At 48.0% G+C, this 22935-nt stretch overlaps 1 protein-coding gene across 8 annotated transcripts in view; it reads right to left on the bottom strand.

Moving 5' to 3' along the window:
- Window positions 1-22935, bottom strand: part of COL16A1 (collagen type XVI alpha 1 chain) — a 706769-nt gene that overhangs the window by 155690 nt on the left and 528144 nt on the right. For 6 of the 8 annotated variants that reach the window (XM_069622515.1, XM_069622517.1, XM_069622518.1 and 3 more), the window contains 5 exons: window positions 20861-20914; window positions 3611-3664; window positions 3238-3276; window positions 1969-2070; window positions 1317-1352 (listed from right to left, as the gene is read on the bottom strand). In XM_069622515.1, coding sequence (XP_069478616.1) covers window positions 1317-1352; window positions 1969-2070; window positions 3238-3276; window positions 3611-3664; window positions 20861-20914 — 285 coding nt within the window. The remainder of the gene's footprint in view (window positions 1-1316; window positions 1353-1968; window positions 2071-3237; window positions 3277-3610; window positions 3665-20860; window positions 20915-22935) is intronic. The other 2 variants (XM_069622520.1, XM_069622522.1) reach the window with 1 other exon arrangement.

The following is a 22935-nucleotide window of genomic DNA, read 5'->3' as shown; positions in this document are numbered from 1 at the left end:
AGACACCTACCTGAGAAAATAAATGTGGGAATTTTGCATTGTTTGTATCACACAGCTTGACAAAAAAGGCTGGAATAAGGATTACTGAATTGTTATAGGATGGAGTAGGAGAGAAAGGGGAAATTCGGACAATGTCGTTGGAAGTAAAGTTCCACAGCAGGAGTGTGAGAGAAGGAGGGGATGGGTTAAGATCTAGGGAGGACGGAGGTCGTGGGCAATGGACTTCATTTCAGTGTTGCAGAAACACTATAACTCAATGGCACAGAGGAGAGGTTGGGCTGTTGTTAGAATCCTAGTGTGACCTTTTGGTGAGCGCATGACCCTTCTTCCTGGAAGTAATTAATCAGTTAACCTTGAGGGTGCTTGCAGTGAGCAAAGTGACCACAAAAGTGATGGGTGGAAGGTTTCGAATGAATCTAAACCACTGGCAATTGCTCTGGGCAACCTTCCACACCACCGTTTTTTAGCCCGTCTGCGCCATTGCAAAAGGGGACCAGCCATGTGCAAATCAGTCAGCAGCTGCCGCCACCAAAGGTAGCAGCCCAGCCCGAACTGCTAGGCCAGGTCCCCTCTGCACAGAAAACCAAGCAACCCCAGACATGTTTCGGCCTTGTTGGACCTCCTCAGTGAGGTGCAGCCTGGTTCCCTGTGGCGCAGCGAGCAAGGGACCCACGTCTGGGTATACCCTCTCTCACAAGGAGAAACAAACTGACCACAAAAGTGATGGGTGGAAGGTTTCGAATGAATCTAAACCACTGGCAATTGCTCTGGGCAACCTTCCACACCACCGTTTTTTAGCAAGTCTGCGCCATTGCAAAAGGGGACCAGCCATGTGCAAATCAGTCAGCAGCCTAGCAGTTCGGGCTGGGCTGCTACCTTCGGTGGCGGCAGCTGCTGACTGATTTGCACACGGCTGGTCCCCTTATGCAATGGCGCAGACTTGCTAAAAAACGGTGGTGTGGAAGGTTGCCCAGAGCAATTGCCAGTGGTTTAGATTCATTCGAAACCTTCCACCCATCACTTTTGTGGTCAGTGCAGTGAGCAAAGGCCATAATAACCAAGTTACCCTCTTGTCCTGGCTCTGGTTGTGAACCACCAGGAGTTCTAGTCTCACCACCTTTGGGAAGCAGGTCAGGATAGAAGCAGTTCAGATCACAAAGATCAGGCGGCAGAACTAGTGAGGAAAGTCCTGCGGGGGCCTAAATGGTGGGAAGTGTTGTGTGGACATCAAATGGCCATGCAGTGTGGCACACAGTGAAGTGGCGCCATGCCAGTTCGAACCAGATGGGAGACATGATTCTGTGTGTCCTACTCACCTGGGCCTCCTGTGGACTGTGGAACTGGGAAAGGCACTGGAAAAATCAGAGTGTACAGTCAGCCACAAGCATCATGACCTCCCTCGCCACCAACACCATAACCATACTGACTATCACCAACATCACTACCACTGTAATCATCATCACTGGCAGTTCCAGCATCCGTCATTTACCATGTATTCATCATTAACTATGTCAGGTCTTTCCATTGAATACATTTACATCGAATTACTATCCATCGAAATGTATCCATCGAAATGCTTTTCCATCGAAAAGCATATTGATTGAATACATTTCGATGGATTTCATTACCATTTAGCCGCGCTGGTCACCACCACCACCACTCCTACACCGACCGGCACAGAGATATGTAGACCTCATTCAGCTGAGGCCACAATCACTCACACAGCACCCCCCCCTGAAGAAGAACCCCAGATCTTCCACCGCCCTCATCCCATGACCCTGGTCAATACAGGCAAAGGAACTCACTGGACTCACAGCCTTGAGGGATGGCTCACCTAGACTGTAGGCACTTGACAAAGGTTTCTCTAAACATGTCCCACGTGCCGCTAGATCATTCTATGCCCACCCTGGGATAATAGTAATGGAGTCTTACCCTACGCAATCCCCCCGACAGATCCCCAGTACACACCTTCTCGCAGTTCTCCATGCCAGGTACTCCGGGCCGACCCCTGTCCCCCTTCTCTCCTTTCACGTTGCCATTTGGTGGGAGTGCACAGTCGCCACAGATATTCTAGGAAAACATTGAACAGCAAAAGTGAGTTGCCAGTCTTGAGCGACAGCGGGAAATAGTCCCGCCCTCCTTTGGCATTGTGAATACGCTGGTCCAGATAAGACCTGGCACCGTAGTACTGTCTATGGGATACACTGCTGTAATGAGGAAGGCTAGAGCTGGCAGACACCTGTATGGGGCAGCGCAGACCATGGCAGACACCTGTTCAATGGAGCAGCACGTGCCATTGCATGCACTGCTATATGGGGCCTCAGAGGATGTTACATATGAGGCTGCATGCAGCAGAACAGGCCTAGGTACACAGGACATGGTTCTCTTCTATTGCCGGTGGTACAGGCGCCGCCTCCGCTGTACGGGTTTGGGTCTATTTGACCTAAAACATTTGACCTAATCACATTTGATCAAATTTATTTGACCTGTTTTTCAGTCTCAAATGCGGAGGCAGACCCCGCGCAACCCGGCCCCCCACCCCGATTTCCCCTCAACCTAATCTATACCCTTACCCACCCCATATATATATATATATATATATAATTATATTTCACAGATAAAAAAGTCCCAAAAATTCGATCAAATGTTTTAGGTCCAATGTTTTTAGGTCAATTATGCTAATACTGCTGTACAAGCAGCACAGAACAAGGTGCACCGTCCAGTGATGTTGCAAAGAATTGAAATCTCAAATACAGGCGCCAGGAGATGACTACATTATGAGTCACAGCAAATGTCAAAGGCATCTGATGATACTGGGACACAAGGTCTGAGTGGGCATGCAGGGTACTTAGTCCCCGCTGTTTGCACCCCTCCTCATCTATCTGCTGGACCTTGGAGATCCACGTTGTACGTTATTTCGTCGACCACTTTTTCATCGTGGGACTTTTCATCGCCGACCCTTTCTTCGCCAACATTTTTATTATTTTTATTTATGGGGGGGCTGTGCCCCCCCAAACACCCCCTTACTTAAATAATCATACCCTAACCCGCACAAACACCCCCCCTAAAAAAAATGTAAACAAAAAAAAGGGCTGGCGATGAAAGGGTCGGCGATGAAAAGTCCCACGATGAAAAAGTGGTCGACGAAATGCGTGTATACCGGAGACCCAATGGTACCACCCCAGCCCCTTTATATTGAATTTACAATGATGCCCATCACCCAGCATGAGATCTTACCTTCAGGATGTCGATGGTACCCACAGCGGCCAAAGGACCCTGAAAAAGAAAGCAGACATGGGGTAACCTGGTTCACCATAACCCCAAAGAGCCTTTCTGAGGCTGTGAGGAACCCTCTATCAGGTGCAAACACTCTGAAGAAGCAGTCAGAAGCATGGCGAGTAGCAGGGGAGGGGAGAGGACCTCACATGCCCAGAGATTACAGGAACTCAGTTGTTTCGCCCAATCTATTCCTTTATTAAAGGTGCTTCTATAGCGCCTAAGAGAGCTTGCTGCTCGCGGGCCAGGGCAGGGGTGGAAGCAAGCACAGACACTGGAGCGACGGGTGGAAAGACGGGCTGACAGACAGACATCAAACCTGTCTTGTACCTACCAAATCTCCTGGTGCCCCAGGTTGTCCTGGCATGCCATTGTGTCCTGGAATACCCTAAAGCCAATGAGAAACCTGGGAGATATAAATTCTTCTACACAGCTCTAGTCCGCTGTCTCCCCACTTTCCAATCACAATTCCCCTTTCTTCTCGGCCGGGTCCCCTCTCCTGTGCTCTAGTATTGCTCTGCATAGTCTGTGTTATTTTACATGCAAGCGGTGAGAGGGGAGGTGCATGTCACAGTGTCTTGCATGCAGTGCAGGGAGGGTTGCTTGGGATTGACTTTGGTTGTGTGGTGTTGTGGTGGAAGCAGCAGGTGCAGGATGCGCAGTGTTGTGAGTTGCATGCTGGTTGAGGGAGACACATGGGTTGTAAGATACAAATGACAGATAGGCACTTGGAAGAAGCTACTCACCTGATTTACGTAGGTCCACCTTGTATGAAGGTTAGCAGATTGATAACCTGTTGGTGTTCTAGTTGATCCCAGGGAAGATATCTAACACCTATTCCACTGGGTTACAAGTGTCATGTTGTGTGTGTATGTGTGTGAAGATCTCTTGTAGTCCATTAGAAACACCCATGCGTACTGTGAAAATCCTGAAGATGTCTCACCCACTAGTCCCGGGGATCTGTCATCCTGGTGGCCAAAACAGGGCCATCACTTAATGGATCCAGTTCCTGGGGGTGACCAGTGTGGGAGTATCACCTGGAGGGGGATCTTCAGGGAGTGGAAGTGGGTCACCGAAGGGTGAGACGTGGTATCCCCTTCCTTATAACACCTTTTCCCGATCCTACCAGGTAGGATACCTAGAAACTCAACCCCCCCCTTTCCCGACACAAACACTTTCTCACGGACAGTTCATTGTGAGCGACAACACGAGAGCTGTATACCAGGCATGTCCCACCCAACACAAGGGTCAGGCAGAGTCAGGCAATTACTGATAATTACACACACCTGACTTCTTTCACACTCCCCCACACGGATAAAAGGCAGAGCACAAGAGCACACTCTGAGCAAGGTAAAATGCACGAGGAAGCAGCAATTCCGAGATGGCAGTTTAAACCGAGGAGAAAGGCAGCAAGATCAGAGAAGAAGACAAGGAGGGAACCCTTGCCCTTTTCAACAAAGGACTGCAACTTTCAAGAAGCTTCAAGTAAAAGAAACATAAGACCAGGAATTGCAGCTGCCGAATGGTGTAGTGTGTGTCAGAGGTTCACAGGGCCCTCCTGCACTGATAGCCAAGGCGGAGAGATGCGATTGCCACCGTTGTACTGTCCTTGACTCCGAGAGATAAGCAACGCCAGCGAGTTCAGCAAAGCCGGTGAGTTGGAGATACTGATAGCAGACTGGACTGTATTATACTGAAGGTTGCAAGCGGCAACATTGTATGAAGAAAGAGAACTAATATACAATTGAACTTTACGAAACCGAAATAGGTACCAGATACAGAGTGGGTCGGCGTCAAGTGGGTGCCCACTCAAAGGCCTCCTTTTTGGTACCCCCCCTGAGAGAACTAAAAATTATTGAACTGTGAAATCGTAGTGGTCCTTCAGCCGGTTAAGTTGAATCCTGTGCACATTTGAAAGTCTTCGATTGTCTGCAAACTGGAATTGGTCTGAGCACGGCTGAGGGGGACCAATTTTAGAGAAGGGGTCTGTGCCCGGAAGAGGGGGATCGTGGGTGAACAGTAACTCAACCGAGAAGATATTGTTGTGGCAAGGGTGAACCCAAATGAGGGGTGCCTATGAATGAGGATTGGTCTGAGCCCGGATAAGGAGTCTAATTGTAAGAAAGTGGTCTGAGCCCGGAAGAGGGGGATCCACAGTGAAGAGTAACACACCTGAGAAGATATTGCTGTGGCAAATGTGTACCTGACTGAGGGATGCCTGCGGACAAAGTTGGTCTGAATCCAACTGAGGGAAGCTAATTGTGAAAATAGGATGTGAGCCCGGCTGAGGGGGATCCAAGGTGAAGAGTGAATCCCCAAACTTGAATATTTGGAAAGGAACTTTTCTTTTTTTTGCTTTCTGGTACATCAGGCCCTCTGAGGCAAGAGACTTTGAATAAAATAGACTTTGGCACAGAAGGCCCTGATGTTGGTAAACGGAACTGTGACCCCGTGCCGGAGAAGCCCAAGAGTGTGCTGTGCTCGAGTGACCCGCCTGTCACGTGCTAAAAGCATGGGGACGGGAGGCCCACGGCCTAAACATCCTGACTTATCATTTTGTGAACACTTCTTTCTTTTTGTGAACATTATCCCCACACTATTGTAGCATAGCGGTAAGGATTTGCAATAGCTTTTTTTTAGTATAGGCCCTTTTTATTTGACTAGACTCCACTAGGACTGTATTATTATTATTTGATGGAGGTAGCTTGCTCCCATTTTAGACTTAGGATTGGATTGGCATTTTTCACACCCCTGATAAAGTTCAATAAACACCCTTGAACTGCGATCACTTGTGTCTGTCTTACTTTCATACCGTGACTCCCTTACAGTGCACACCGGCATACGCTCCTCTTCTGACCCAAATGAAGCCATTTCATTTAAGGTGATAGATCATGGAGTGGAACCAGAGACGATGTGGGAATGCTCATAATCTCCCAAGATAAGAGACCTATATTAGCTTAGGATCCTTCCGGTAGATTCCTGGACTGTTGTAAGAGAGTGTCAATGAGGATAATGTGTGATGGTGGAGACAGTGACACCAGGCTTCAAGCTTGTAGACTTCACAGAGCAGCTTGACCGAAAGGGAGGTGACCACGGTAGGCCTACCTTCCAGAGCGCTCATATACCAGAAGGCATGGGGAGTAATAGCGAGAATCTCTGCCCTGTGGACTCCTATATGTATTTATATACATATTCAATCTTGTCTTTTTCATTTTGCAACATATTGCCTTCAAAAAAGGGCTTGCCTGGAATCTTGTAATAGAGATGTTGGCTAAACAAGTATCTATGAGGCCTGTCCTCAAGAGCAAAATCCACTCCATGTTTTCAGGATATTTCACCAATGCTACAAGATCTTCCCTTGACCAGTTTTTAAAGAGATCCTATAAAGATTACTGTAAGGACAGAGTGGAGGCATAAATCTACGAAGCCTCTAGGAAGTGAGGAAGGAAGGATGACTAATGAGAGCCAGCACCATCTGTCTGAAGGAGGGTATCTAGTTAGGGGTGGACACTGACTAATCATGCAGAGGCACTTTAGGATCCACAGCTTGCCCTACACATCCCCTAACTCACAACGATTCACCAGTTCAAACTTAACCATGTAGGGCTGGCAGGGCTAGGGGAAATGTGGATTGGGATATAATGCAATGAAAACTCAGAGGGTCTTGGTACATTCTCAGGGCAACATGGGAAAGAGGAAATGAACATAATTACCTCAACTCAACAGCCGGGAGGGGTAAATGTGGGTTTATGTTCTTGTGTCTTCTCTCCTCAAGACTTATGACTCCGAAGTATTCCTTAAACCTGCTCAGCGTCCAAGATATTAGGAAACCTTAATTCCTGAATATAGATCTCTCCGGTAAATGTCTAGCTTAGTGTCAATAGCTAATTCTCACATCACCGTCTACACCTCAAAGGTTACACAATATCCTCATACTCATTGCCTAAATCAGGAAAATATATATATTTTTGATATTTTATTGTTTAAAGGAGGGCAAACCTAGCTCGAGGGCATCAGAGCGCCATACGGAGCATGGGTATCTGACATTTGGGCAGCCATCTTTTAACTGTAGCGCAGTACTGTGAGGTCTGTGCATCGACGTGTGCTTAATATACTTATTGCCTGAATCAGGAACTCCTATACTGATCCCTCTCTAAACTAATTGCCTAACTAATTGTCTGAAAGAAGTGATCTTTATATGTCTGAGCTATAAAGGAATTTGACTTGCTGAACTAGCAAGCTCCTTCAGTGCTGTGAATGAAACCATCGCACTGGTCAGCGCGGCTACTGTAATCTTTCCTCTTTACTCAGAGTCATTGGCTAAACTGACAACTTTGTCCACAGTCAAGAGGTAGTTTGACCTGCACTGTCTTTCCTTCTATACTAGTTCCCAGTTTATGGATCACCTGAAACACATCACAAATGATTTTCCAAGTCTATCCTCTACAGAAAAGGCAGACGCCTTTCTAAGAAAGAACGTCTCTCTTTGGGGGAGCTCCTAGCATCGGACCAGCTGCAGGAGTAGTGGCATGGTCATTACAAACTCTCCCAGTCGATGGCAATGCAGATGTCCACATGTTCGTCTGGGGCCACTATTGCGCTACAAAAAAGTGGTGTTTTTCTATCAGCCCACTGTGGCACCGTGGAAGAGTAGTGTCTCTCCATGTACCAGCCAGACAACCCGAACGCCTCTCATGCAGAAAACACAGCGTGACCCTCAACATACCACCGTGTAACAAAGGCAGCAGTACTCCGACATCTGCTGAGGGTAGGCACTTAAAGTAGAAATAAAGAAGGTTCAATTGGTTGGAGTTTAAGGGCAAACGGGCCCCTGCACTAATTGGTAAGATTAGTTGGTTGCTGTGGTACCTCCTGCTTCCTGGTACATGGTTTGTCTGGGAACCAAAACTCCAATGTTCCCAGTGGGTAAATTATCAGATGATTTGACAATCCTTGTTAGTTAATGGCGCTGGCGGGTGGATTTTTAACCAATTGTTGTAGCCATGAGTTAGTTAGATCTTGGATATTGAAATGATGGAGCAAAGATCTAGACTTGTCAACAGTGAAGGTTTTAATCTTGTAATACACATGAAACCAAGGTCGGAACACTGCAGCATGGAGCACCATTTGCCCTCTTCAGATTGGCTAACCAGCCCATCGCCCAGAAGATTTGGGAGGCAATCACCAGGCGCTACAACCCTATACAAGATCAGCTATCACTGTTCTGCCTTGATAAAGACTATGGTCGAAAAGCGCGTTGGCTCCCCTCTCACCTGTACCTAGCCAGTTGCTAGGTTTTTTGGTTTCTTGTATATTACAACATTAATACCTTCACTGCGGACAACAAGTCAGGATCTTTGCTCCATCATTTCAATATCCAAGATCTATCTAACTCATGGCTACAACAATTGGTTAAAAAGCCACCCACCAGCGCCATTAACTAACAAGGTTTGTCAAATCATCAGAGAAATAAAGAACTACTGTTACTCCAACAACACTCCTCATACTAAAAATGGAAACTACTCTCCTGTCAGTATCCCGAGTGCATCCCTTTCCTTTGTGAAGCTGTCTGTCCTCTGTGTTCCTTTACAGGGTGGGTTGTATTTTGTAGCGTCCTAGAACTGTCTGTTATAGTACTAATGAAGTCGATATTTTTAATACAACCTTGACTGGACAGTCCCTTTTATCATTGGGTAATAATTGTATTTTCTTTGTGTTGCAATTAACCGACGATACACAACCTTGCAGAGATAAGACAGCTGTTCCGTCCACGTTACCAAAATTGGACAAGGGCGTTTATAATTTGCTTGTGTTTCCTATCTGTTCGGTTCCCTTCTGGTGTACTAGAGGTGTGGGGCTGATTGATGGTTTAGAAACCGTTATCCATCCTTGGACCACTGGTGCCCCGGAAGTTAATTTGTCACATATATTACACACAGTGCAGGAACCGATGCAAACATAGAAAGTAACATAGATCTGTTAAGGATTGTAGAATCAGGTTCTCCAAAGAAACATTCCAGCCCCAGTGTCCAGGATGAGGTGACGCTAGTGGGCTGATGAGCATCTGAGATATAGTTGGAATTCATGTTTTGATTTCTTCACTCAGACCGCGCGACCGGAGCACACCATTTGATGTTGGACTTGGTAACCCATTGAACATACCTTTCGCTCTAGAGATTTTATTTAAGGGCAATTGGATTTTTGAAGGTGACGTAGCTCGACCAGATACTTTAACTGTTTCAGCCTCTTCAATCGAATAAGTAGTTGGATTTACCAGACTGGTCATTTGTGGTGGACTGGGCATGCCTTCTTCAATAACTTTGCCCGTATCCTTTTCAGAAAAGCTAATATTGAGGAGATGTTTTACGTTACTTTTTTAGGTGGCGACTCTTCCCGTCGCAGGTTGTGGATCGCCAATAATTTCTTTGGTTTCTTATTGTTTTTAGTTTTTAGTTAATTCTTTCCTTTCAAGGTTTCTAATAGAGGGCTCAGAAGGATTTTTAGAGGTTGCAAATGCAACCTCTATGGTGAGAACCGTAATGTTGTTTCGATGCATGTTAAGCACCATTAAGAACTTCCTTGAGTTCCTCCTTCTTAGAAGCCATGCCTTAACTTATTTTCCAGCTTTCCAACAAGGGATCAAGGTGAGTGAGTTTCGATTGGGTGAAATTTGACTGATCTTGATTTTGGAGATGGTTTGACATGAAGTGCCCCTCTTGTAGTGGCTCATCAGTGAAAATGTGATGGTCGTTTGCAGCATCAGTGGCAATTGATAAATTACTCAAATCAATACATTGCACGCCTTCGCTATAGGATGGTACACAAGATTCCGCGGAATCGCCCAAACTGGCATGTAGCTCAAAGTTTCACTCTAGATTGGGTGCATCGCAAACGTCTCTCTGTCGATTGTCAGAATCAATTTTCCTTCGATTCCACTGTGGAGACATTTCACGAGCCTTAAGAAAGAGATGCTCCAAGTGGACATACGGATCAGCATCTTCAACAGGTAAGTTTCATGTTTCATTGTCTCATGCCGAATACTGTCATGGAGACGCACCAATGACTGTAAAACAAGAGGGAGCGCAGATTGTGTGGTGGGTTCCACAAAACTCTGCCACACTGGTATTTTCTACGACGTGGTCTATGATTTGGGCACCTTTGGGGATTTCCATTGCTTCTTTTGGCCCCACGTCATCCATCATTCGATCCCCACTCTTCGTTTTTACTGCCCCGGAAGTTTTAGTTTTTTGGATGTTCCCACGAGCGTGGCCATTTCGGAAGGAGGTGTTGGGGCTTTCAGAGAGGTGGACTAACTTTGGTTATCTTTGTGCCGACATTGGTGACGTAAATATTTGCAGGCACTCCTTCGACAGTTATAATATCATTAAAAAGGGGCGGGGGACTAGCCCCTTGAACGTTCTGCTCCCCGCGCTCTAACAAAGTCCCAAGTTTCACAGTGCCGTGTTGGTTGGCTGCATCTGCTCCTATGGCAGGGTCCGTAATTGCGACATTTCTCAAGTTGTAACGGGTTTGGAGTGCACCTGACCTAGGGTGAGGGGAGACTGCAGATGTGCAGTGGTAACATGTAATATGTCAGGCTTACAAACACCGAGGAGCATGCAAATAGTATATGTAAGCAGGATCCATTCTGAGGATGTCCTCGTGCTTGTGGAACCCAGCCAATAGCCAACAGCATCATCAATGGACATAAAGAAGAGACTCGTGCTGTGCTGAACTCCTCTGGAACTCCATCCCAGTAGCAATCTAGACTGCTCCCAGAACTGAAGACTTGGCTCTTCCAACAACGCCTCCGGGTTACCTACATTCCAGCTATCTTGTGCACCTGCCCATCCTCATATAGTAATGTGGTAATTATTACCGAGGTTCACTTGATGCCTTATTAAAGTCTTGCTACCAAAGTCTTGACGATCTGAATGACACCTTGTTGTCTGTCCTCCCTTTGTTCCCCTCCCTTGCCTCGTCACACCTTGAAACACTTGTGTATAGGCGCGTTACAAATGCCATATCATATCACTCTGTCAGCATGCACCCATGTAACATTTCCTACCCTTGTAGGAGGAGAGTGAATGGGTTCATTAGTACAAGTATACATCTATCTATGAATTTAAACAATTTTATTTAGTTTTTTGTTTTTTTATAACGCGCCTAATACTGTACCTGAGTTTGGTTTTGAAGCGCGGATCCGAGATTCAAACCCCTGGTGCGCGGTGTGGTCTTGTTTCCAAGTCCATCGCGTTGCCCCTGTGCTAGCCTCTGTTCAAGGAAGTTGGGTTTTCTCCTGCTTCTTTAGGTAGGACATTGCTGTGGTGCTCTCTCTAAGCACTTCAACAACCTCTCCTGGGTGACTGAGAATGCAACGCTTAATATCCAGGAGGAAAACTCTGATATCAAACCCACTGAGCTGTCTCTTCAGACATGCATGTCACAGGCATTGTAAGGACACATCAGGAAAGGAACTTTCCAAATCAAACAACACAGGATGAAGGTAGGTTGCTTCTTCATCATGTATGGTTGAATGTCTGCCAGCGATTGATGATGGAGTGGGTGTTCACCTAATTCATAGGAGCTACAGGAGATGGTGGCAGGGGAGCTACTCATACGGGGAAAGACACAGTGAGTGACCTCTGACATCTGGAGGATCTGAACAACATACTGCAAAGATGTTTCTTAAAGCAGAAATCTCTGAGATCCGAAACACTGTAGAAGAACCAAAGAGAGAGGCGCCCAATCCTGATCCTAGGGGCGTCCATGGCATGACATGGCGAGACAGAACATGGTTATCTGGTGTTGAAAGATATCCTAAAATACTAAATGGGCAGTAGAAGAAGCACGCATTCTTACAAATATATCTATCATGCTTGCTCTGGGCTATTGAGAGACGATAGTTCTACGAGAGACGATAGCTCTACGATACCAGTCTCTGTGTCATCCTGTGGTCACAACACTATTGACCCAGAGATGGAGCAACGGCTTTTCTTGTCTCAACACTTCCACGTCCACCATTCACTTGACAGTGACTAGGTTATCTGACCATGAAGGAATGGGCCTTGAACCAGGTGGTCTCCTCACGGAAATCGCCTGTGTCTGTTACATTGGGATGGCTGCCGAACGTGAAGCCCGCAAAGCTGGGTCTTGAATGGGTGGTGAACTGAGTGCAGGCTCCTGCCACTGCGTCTTCTTTCTTGGAGGCTGTCACACTTGGGCCTGACCAACATCTGCCCGGTCTCAGTCCATTTACTGAATCTTTAGGGCTCCTTCTCGCCTCGTTCCGCATCACACCTTTGCAATCAGATGCGGCTGCTTCGCAAATGAAGACCGGCAGCCTCAGTAGGGATTCGGCAATCGCAGTTCAATTTCTGGCCTTGTCCTATCATGATGGACGAAATGCTTTAATATGATATGATAAGTCATGTATAATGCTTCCGCGTGTCCCACGATGTTCTCAAGGTTTGCTCGAAAGACCACATGGCATTGATCGCGGCAAATAGTGAGATCAGATCACCCCATTATTTCAGCATTACACAGGCCTCCCCTCAAGGCTTCTGCATACTTTAAACTTAGTGCATTATTCATGAAAATCTGTTTATGTAGCTGCACAGCAAGCTCAGGGCTAAACTGCTACTTAGGAAGCAACAAGGAAAGCATGGAACAACTCTCCGGGGTCCAGGAACCACGCGCAACCGGTCTAAGATGCCGCTGGACATTGCCAGTGGTAATGAGACTGCGCCAGGCCATCGACCTTCAGACCAGCTGAACTTCCCTTCGCCCCTGGACTGCCCCTGTTGTTTACCATAAGCCATGATTCATACACTGCCAACCAGCTGGGATGTTTCATGAATTTAAGCAGCAAGAAAAATGAACAAACTGACCGATCGTTGGAGCCTGGCCCAAATCTTACCCATGAAAATTAGAATTTGTGAAAGTTTTATCAGTCACAATAGGAAAAAAAGAAACATTCCTGAGGTATAGGGGGAGGGAGGGGGCTAGATCATCCCCCGATTACAGGATTACATGAAAAAAAGAACATGTTGTCACACGTTCCAACTCCATTTTCTGTTTGACAGAAGAAAACGTAATGGAGGCACATGTGAAGAAGCGTGGATTTCTATAGGAGGTGGCCATGGGGACAAGAGATGCAACTTCCGGCCCATCCAATCAGTGCTCTAGTCCTTTCCTGAGTGACTGTAAAAGACACGGCTTGGAAATAGAGGGGGTCAATGTGTACCGGAAGCGCGTCATCATTGCACGCTGCGTGCAGCTCGGGTTTGCAAGGCGTGGTGGGGTCTGCTGTATTATATGGGGTCTTCTGGGGATTTCTTGGCTTCCCCTCTCCCTGCAGGAGAAGGCAAGGGAGGGAGTCGCTGAGGAGGAGCCATGGACCCAACGGTGCGGTTCGGAAGGTCAGATCGTGGGAAACTCACAGGTATCTAAGAGTGGGCTGGCCATTCCCTGTCTAACCTGAAATCCCCCCTATCCCGCCGCTCCACAACCTCCCAACTGTACCCTTAAAGGTCTATCCTTCTAACTGCAGTCGCATCATTGCACCCTAGTCTGTGAGATTGTTTCCATCGGGGATCTGAAGAACAACAACCTGTTGAGCTTCAGGGAGCTATACAAGGGATCGAAATGTTCTTCTTCTCTGAACTGCCACCCCGCCTCATTCGATTATTATTATTTTCCCTTGCTCACGCCTAGAAGCAATTCTGTTTGCAGTTATGCATTACAAATACTTGACTTTCAGGCCACTTGTTAAAATACCTTCCACTATCCCTCCGGAAATATCTCTCCTCTCAAGCTCTTTGCCCCTCTACCTCTAACTCCATCAGGTTCAGTTGTTTTTCAAAGAAACGAGCTGGGGGTAGATCTCTGTCTTCGGCTGGGCCCTCCCTCTGGAACAGCCTCCCTTCCACTCTAAAACTTGAGGAGAACCATCTCTGGTTCCGGAAGCACCTCAAGACCTTCCTCTTTGCTTCTGCCTTCACTCCCCCTCTCCCCAGCTGATCGTTCTCTGGGCACCGTGCACCTGGCCACCCTCTCTCCTCTGGGCCCAGGTACCTGCTCACCCTGTCACTCTCCCGCACTGCCTCTGGGCCACCCCTTGCACTGGGGTCTGTATCTGTACCCATTCAGCCCCCCCCTTTTTTCTTCCTGCTCTTATCAGACCTACCCGGTCTGCTGCCTTAAATCCACCACTTGCCAATTGCTGGCTGCACTACCACTGTTTGTTGCCTTTATTATTTATTTATTATTATTTATCGGTTTCTCCTTTGCTCCGCACTCTCCTTTTCTCCCTCCTTCCATGCACTTTTTCCCTCTCCCATGCACTTGCACGTTCTCAATGTCACTGGGCCTAGTAAGATCGTTGTTTTGTTCTCCCCTGTTCCCCTCCCTTGCCTTATCGCGCTCTGAAACACTTGTGTACGAGCGCGATATAAATAAAATATCAATATCAATTGTTGACTAGCAGTCTGTGCAGAAGCCCTCTGCCGGCGCCATGTAGTGCTCCATAGTGGAGCGGGAGAGATACAGGGCGGAGCTTCTGAGTCCAAACAGGGAGGCAACCTGTGAACAGACTGGACCAGTGCCCATGTTTCAGCCGCCAGCACGCATTCTCTGCAGATCTGCTGGGTTCTGCCAGACCCGGTTCATGGAGTCTCTGAACTTGGACCCACGCATGTGTTCGCCTGCGTGAGCCGAGCATTGCAGACGTTGTGGAATCCGGGAGTTCCGCTCTGGGCTTTCTAGACATCTCATCTGTCTAACAGATTTGATCTGGAATCCAACCTCAGGGAATCCCTGTGCCAAAGCACCTCCCGGCCAGGCTGGCGCTGTGCCACTTGGGCTCTGCTCTTAGCCAAGCATTGCAGCACTACGAATACCAGCGTTAACAGCGGGCTCCATGTGAGATTCTGATGGCTATTTGGGGGAGGGCCACAGTTGCAGCGCCCTGAAGCCAGGGCCATGCTTATAAACCCCCTAGGCGCCCTGTCTCGGTGCATTCTTGCAGATCTGCTATTCCAGACGTCCCACATTTCCCAGGAAAATGACTCCACAGAGGCGTGGCCAGGATTGCATAACTAGTGGGGCCTGGAGCTGATGTAATTGGATCCGCCACAGTGACAATAACACCTGTAAATGCCCCCACAGCACTGCAAAGTGGGCAGTTACAGATATGCGGTGTGCCTTGCCCACTCAGGCCCTACCCTGTCTACGCCCTTGTCAGATTCCATGACCTCACGTTGCCAAGTGCTGCTGGTTTCCCCGCAACCTAGACGCCGGTTATGATCCATCGGCCAGTAAGATAGCCTAGTGAGTTAAGCTCTTGCACCAGGTATCTGAGTCTCGCCCGCACCGCAGGGTTGAATCAACAGCCTGGCCGGCCCACCTATCCCCCTTCTGAGGTTGATAAACTGAGTACCATTAATGATTCGATCATAATAATAACAATACCTAATAATACCTCATTTTATCGTGACACCAAAACCTGAAGAAGAAGTCTTTGCTGCTTCAAAAGCTTATGCATTTCCCACCTGGGTATAATCAGTCCAACAACAGACACTGGGAGTTTGTCTGATTTGAACTGCCCTAACACTGCATCACACCTCTTCTCACACAGAAAGAAGAGGAGTTCATTTTGCAACACTAGGTAAAGCATGATGTCATGTAATCACCTTGTCTGTGGTCATGCAATCATGCTTAGATCTGCTGCACGCACACAGGTGCTATTCTTCAGCCTTCCCGCCTTTCCGGAGAGAGCATGTGCTTTTCCGGGAACTCCTCCTTTTCAGCCTTTATTGGGAGATGAGCTTCTCCACTGCTCCCCACAAGGCTTTCCTTCTTCTCTTTACCCCACATGTGTGGAGTGGCTGGATCTCTTGCAGGTTATCCTTATCAGTTAACACTCGTGTACTGAATTCTGCGATCCGTTTGATCTTTCTTGCTCCAGTTCAACCTCACATGCTTAAACCTACTCATGGCTTTAAGTGGGCCAGAGCTGGCTGGGGTTGAACCCCAGCCGTCTCCAAAAAGTGCTTCTGTTCCAGGGCTGTGTTGGCACTCCCCCCACTGCCCTATTTTTCAAACAAGCTTTTGTGGGCATGCGCCGACCCCCATAGTTAGCATAAGAGAGCTAAGACCATCCCTGTGTGAGGAAACACAATGATGGCGGAAATGGCCTCCTGGCCGGGCTCCCAGCCACTCACTTGGCTCTGCTAAAAGCAGTCCAGCACTTAGCAGCAAGTCTTATTACAGATGTGCAGAAATTTGAAAACAATCAGCCCCATCCTCTGCACTCCAAATTGGCTTCGACTCCAGGACAGGAAACTGTTCCAGACTGCATGTATCATCTACAAAACAGTTACGAGTAGCGCATCAGCGGATCTGGTGGCTAAGCGGCGCATGCTTGTTGCACAGCAAATCGACCAATCCGCTCGAATCACAACCCGTCCGCAGAGAGAGGACCAGCAAACAATCCTTCGGCTGCCAGCAGGGGTTGGCAATGTCCATTAAAATACAAAACGAGAGGCAAGTGCAGCACAATGAATGCTAGCCATGTTCCACCTACTCCCACTGGCTTCTTTAAAATAATGCTTAATGCCGCCATGGGCACTTCTGCCCTGTTGCGGAGGTCCGCAATCTGCTACGACCCCCATGACTCCCCTACATTTACTATGCTGGGTAGCTCCGATAGGAGGTGGAGTCATAAACATCTGGGGAGCCAGTGGTGGCCTTACTGTAAAGTTACCCAATATTTCCTATTTGCTTATTACATTCCCCCATAAATTACCCCTTCTTCTGCCTACACTTTATTGTGCATTTCCAGATATTTTAAGATAAAAAGGTTTTGCATTCTTTGATACTTGGAGAGCTCCTTGATCAGAGTTAATATTACACATGAGAAGTGCGACACATCAACTTCTAAACCATCAATCAGCCCCACACCTCTGGTGCACTAGAAGGGGTCCAAACAGATTGGAAACACAAGCAAATTATAAACCTCCTTGTCCAATTTTAGTAACATGGACAGAACAGCAGGCTTATTTCCCAAAGGTTGTGGATCATTGGTTAGTTGCAGCACAGCGAAAATACAATTGTTACCCAATGATAAAAGGCACTGTACAGTCAAGGATGTATAAACATATCTATTTTATTATTATCGCAACAGTACTAGCAGGGTCGAGTTGGCTTCGGGGCACTTTGCAGGCTTCAGTGGCAGAGTTCAAGACAGGGGTCAGCTGCAGGTATCAGGCAACAAGACCATTCGGTGCGCGAAGTTGGACGAACGGCTGCAGGCTGGCCTACATGGTGGGTTGGGGTCGGGAATCGTTGTCTCTGTGCTGTTCGTTGGGTCTGAAGCACTGGTCGAGATGTCTTTAAGCGACTGCGTCTTAGCAACGGTCAGCCTTGCAGTGGTTTGCAGCAGGAATGAACTCGAATGAGTCGAAAATGTCCTTTAAGACGGACGTCGGTAGATGCTTGTTGAGGCACTTCTCCCAGCTTTTTCAATGGGCTTATTTGAAAACTTGAGTCCAGCACTGCAAGGCGCTCTTATATCTCAAAACTCCATGTCAGAAATGTACCCCCTGAACAACCAAATAAAGCATGTTGGCTCTGATTAGCAATGTGGTGTGACCAGCCAGCGCGCAGTGTCACTCTACAGAGATGTGATATGGGTCCTGGATGCTGAGAACCAAGACGATTCAGGACTGGCAACATGAGCAGCACTTCACGCTGCCCATGGCAGATGGAGTTCCCTGGTGTCAAGTTGTGGCCTCATCAGCCCCAACCCAAAATCTTCTTGGGGTTATAGGTAATGCCAGCCAAGATGTTGAGGTTGAAACTGAAGGATAGTCTGTCAAGCTGGAGATGCAGCTCCTTGGAGCGAGTCATGTGCATGCCTTTGGTGAATGCCTGGCTATTGCAGAAATGTGGCGGGTGGCGTTTGGAGCGAGTCATGCGCATGCCTTTGGTGAATGGCCAGCTCTTGCAGCAATGTGGCGGGTGGTGTTTGCAGTGAGTTATGAGCATGCCTTTGGTGAATGCTCAGCTCTTGCAGAAATGTGGCGGTGGCACTTGCAGTGTGTCATGTACATGCCTTTGGTGAATGCCCAGCTCTTGCAGAAATGTGGAGGGTGGTGTTTGCAGTGCGTCATGAGCATGCCTTTGGTGAATGCTCAGCTCTTGCAGAAATGTGGCGGTGGCACTTGCAGTGTGTCATGTACATGCCTTTGGTGAATGCCCAGCTCTTGCAGAAATGTGGAGAGTGGTGTTTGCAGTGAGTCATGTGCATGCTTTAGGTAAATTCCCGGCTCTTGCAGAAATGTGGCGGTGGCACTTGCAGTGTGTCATGTGCATGCCTTTGGTGAATGCCCAGCTCTTGCAGAAATGTGGAGAGTGGTGTTTGCAGTGAGTCATGAGCATACCTTTGGGGAATGCCCGGCTCTTGCAGAAATGTGGAGGGTGGTGCTTGGAGCGAGTCATGTGCATGCCTTTGGTGAATGGCCGGCTCTTGCAGAAATGTGGAGGGTGGTGTTTGCAGTGAGTTATGAGCATGCCTTTGGTGAATGCTCAGCTCTTGCAGAAATGTGGCGGTGGCACTTGCAGTGTGTCATGTACATGCCTTTGGTGAATGCCCAGCTCTTGCAGAAATGTGGAGGGTGGTGTTTGCAGTGCGTCATGAGCATGCCTTTGGTGAATGCCCGGCTCGTGCAGAAATGTGGAGGGTGGTGTTTGCAGTGCGTCATGAGCATGCCTTTGGTGAATGCTCAGCTCTTGCAGAAATGTGGCGGTGGCACTTGCAGTGTGTCATGTGGTGAATGCCCAGCTCTTGCAGAAATGTGGAGAGTGGTGTTTGCAGTGAGTCATGAGCATACCTTTGGGGAATGCCCGGCTCGTGCAGAAATGTGGAGGGTGGTGTTTGCAGCGAGTCATGTGCATGCCTTGGTGAATGCCTGGCTTTTGCAGAAATGTGGAGGGTGGTGTTTGCAGCGAGTCATGTGCATGCCTTTGGTGAATGCCTGGCTTTTGCAGAAATGTGGAGGGTGGTGTTTGCAGCGAGTCATGTGCATGCCTTTGGTGAATGCTCGGCTCCTGCAGAAAACTGGCGGTTATGCTTGCAAAAATTGGAATGGTCAGTGGCCATACCTTCTACCCAAACGATTTAACAGATTGAGGGCCTCATTACACGGAATGCGGTAAACCATGGTGCTATTAGCACCATGGTTGCCGCCGGTACCCTACCGGTACCACCATGAGAAAAGGGGAATTACCACCCTATTCCAAGTTTGGCGGGCGGTAATTCCCCCTTTCTCCATGGCCCTTCCCATTCCCATTTTTGCCCCATAGAGCTCAATGGGAATGGGGAAGGGGCTAATTACGGTACCACAAATTGCGGTACCATAATTAGCACCAAGGTCCCTTTGCGGGTCCCAACTTTAACGGCTGGTCTACACCAGCCGTTAAGGTCGGGTCCCGCAAAGGGACCTCGTAGTAAGGCGTTAAGGGTTTACCGGTACCGGTGCCCTTACCGGTACCGGTAAACCCTTACCGCCTACCGTGTAATGAGGCCCTAAGACTTTGGCACAAGACAGGTGAGAAAATGTCTGCCACGGGCTCTAGACGCAACCAAAGTTCTGATTGGCAGATCTTGGAAGTAAAAGGGTGTTAAAGTTGAGGCAGGAAGAAGGGCCGGCATCACTGGAGGGAATCACATAGACTAAGTGACTGGATGGCAGCATGCAACCGGATCTGGAACTCAGTTTTGGCATTGTATGTAGAATAAGTATGGTAATGAGAAACCAGAAAAATGCCCCAACTACACATTCATGCAAATGCATGCACACACACACACACACACACACACACGCATGCGCACACATGCACCAGCACACACGCATGCGCACAAATGCACACACACTCTCGGTTATGTGCTGGGCTCTATCATTACATACATTTTGCACTTATATATGTTATGCCGTCCTAAATATCTCATCTGCTGTTTTGGGCATACAAGCCAGGTTGGGGGCCGGGGGAAGGCGGCGGTGGCCCTCCTAGTTTACAGTCTGAATGCGAGCCTGGTGTTAATAGCCCTCCTTGTGGTCCCACGTGCACCTCTACAGACAGCCTCACTTGCAGTTACCTAAGTCAGAGCTAATTTAATCACATGTCCTTTCAACATCTACAGAATGCGTTACGAAAAACAACAAAAATAAAAAAAACAAGAGTCTTCTAAGAGGTGACATCAAATTGAAAATTGCAAGAAAATGATAGGATCCCAGTGAACAAATATTAACCGGTTGACAGGTACACCCCACCCACCTCTTTGCCCAGGTGCTAATGATAATACCGTGTGCATTCTGGCAATATGCAGAGCAAGCATAGTGCTCACAGGTACTTTGGAGTGCAAAGCATGGTCGTTTGTAAGGGGGGCCGGCCACAGTTTCTTTCCAGGGAGTGTTGACTGGTCTCCATAGAAACACAGACCCCACCACAGGGCACGGCTTAGAAGTTTGAATGTCAAGTTAACAAATGACAATCTCAACAGGCAATGGAAAAATGTGCTTACCTGGTGGCCAGGGAGTCCAGGCGGGCCTGGGGGGCCAGGAGGGCCAGGAGGACCCTACAGATGAGAAACATGAGAACATTCATGAGCAAAAGGCTGTGGGAGGTCCAAGTGGTCCAGCTTCCAGGGCTCCTGCAAGGAGCTTGGAAGGCCAGAGAGCAGAGGGAATGTAAAGGAGGGGCGAACAAGAGGTCCAAAAGTGGAACTGCACCCCGAGGAGCTTGGAACCTGAACCTCTTGAGGTTTGACAGAAGGAGAGTGGAAGAGTTTAGAGTTGTTGATGGGGAAAGGTCGTGGGGGAGACGAGGAAACAACAGAGAGAGAAAGCAAAGTGGGAGACACTGGGGAAAGGAATATGGAGGCGAACAAAGGTAGAGAACAGGTAGGAGGGAGGGGGAATGGAAGTAGGAGTGAAGAGAGGGGGAAAGGCGGGAGAAAGTGACCAAAGAGGAAGGAAAGAAACAGATAGACACGTGGATACCATGAATTGCAAGAGAGGGGGGTAAATAGCAAGAAGCAGAAGGATGAACGATAGTGGAGTGGGAGGAGAGGCAGAAGAATGCATGTCAGTGGGACCCTGCTGACTCTGGGATCAGCCACATACATGCAATTAATATGGAGTTCTAGTGCCTCAGTTGTTTTATTCTACCTTTTAAAATGGAGGCGGCAGCTCGACCTTTCTGCAGCGCACAATGCCGCCATGTTGATAAAGGGCACTGGCACATTAACCTGCGATGCAAACCATTGCATTTAAACCTACTGTAATTATGGAACCTGCCTGTTATTGTAACATGTACATTTCCCATCTGTATTGTGTCCTGTAACATACCAGGTATGTAAGTAAAAGCGCCCAGATACCCTTGGGTTAGGTGTGCTATATAAGTAAATAAACTAAACTAAATAAACTAAACTAAACCTACGAGGTGATGGCAGGACAGTTTGGAGTCAATCCTTACCTCTGGCATTGCTCTGGGCAACCCTCCAGACCATCGTTCTTCAGACTGCCAAGCTTTACAGAAGGGGAATATGAAAATCAGGCTTAGTCCCACATCAAAAGGGTCAGTCCAGCCCGAACTGCTAGGTGATATCCATTCTGCACGAGACCACAAGCATCCCCAGACATGTTTTGGCCTTGTTGGGTGCCTAGAAACCCAAGCTATTCCTCACTGGTAACTTCAAAAGAGGCCGAAACATGTCTGGGGATGCTTGTGGTGTCCTGCAGAAGGGATGTGACCAAGCAGTTCAGGCTGGACTGCCCTCTAAAGGGTGGGACCAAGCCTGATTTGCATATGACCTTTCCCCTTCTCAAATGTCATTGCAGGCTGGAGAACCAAGGTTTGGAGGGTTCCACAGAGCAATGCCAGAGGTTAGGGTTAATTCCAAACCTTCCAGCCATCACCTCTTTTGTTTTGCATAGGTCACCCCAAGTGGGACGGGTATGCCCAGACATTGGTCCTCAGCCTGCTGGGCCTAGACAGCCAAGCTATTCCTCAGTGATGATGCCCAATGAGGCTGAAACATGTCTGGGGATGTGTGTGATTTGCATAGGGTTTTTCCCCCTTCTGTAATTCCTTGGCAGGCTGAAACTTGATGGCCTGGAGCGTTGCCCAGAGCTGAACCTGTGGTTATGATTTATTAAAAACCTTTCAGCCCTTAACTTCTGGTTTTACATTAACCTGCCATTTTGCCCCAAGCAAGGTGAAGGCTTCAACTGTGGAGTACATGCCATTGCTCATCGGTATAGCATGCCAGCTGGAGGCTTGAGAATGGCAATTTTTAAGGGAGGAAATGTGCCGTGGGGGGGAGGGAGGGAGCATGTGATCTGTATTCGTCCTCAAAGTAAAAAAGAATCTCAATTCAAGAGAGCCCCTCTTCAGTTTCCATGGTAGCAGGAAAATAAGGAGCCGGATCGGAGGAGCTGGTGATCAGATACCTTTTGGGGGAATTTTTAATAACTGGGGCCAAGGTTGCAGCGAGGGGTTGAGGGAAGAGGCAGGAAGGAAGCTGAGGGTGGACTGTTGCTAGGAGTCATCAATGTCCTTGGAACACAGGCTTATGTTTGTGAGTAAACAGTGCTT

Source organism: Ambystoma mexicanum, chromosome 11, assembly GCF_040938575.1.
Source record: "Ambystoma mexicanum isolate Mex_15411 chromosome 11, UKY_AmexF1_1, whole genome shotgun sequence".
NCBI lineage: Eukaryota > Metazoa > Chordata > Amphibia > Caudata > Ambystomatidae > Ambystoma > Ambystoma mexicanum.
The sequence above is the reverse complement of the archived record's forward strand: the minus strand, read 5'-3'. Positions and strand labels throughout refer to the sequence as shown.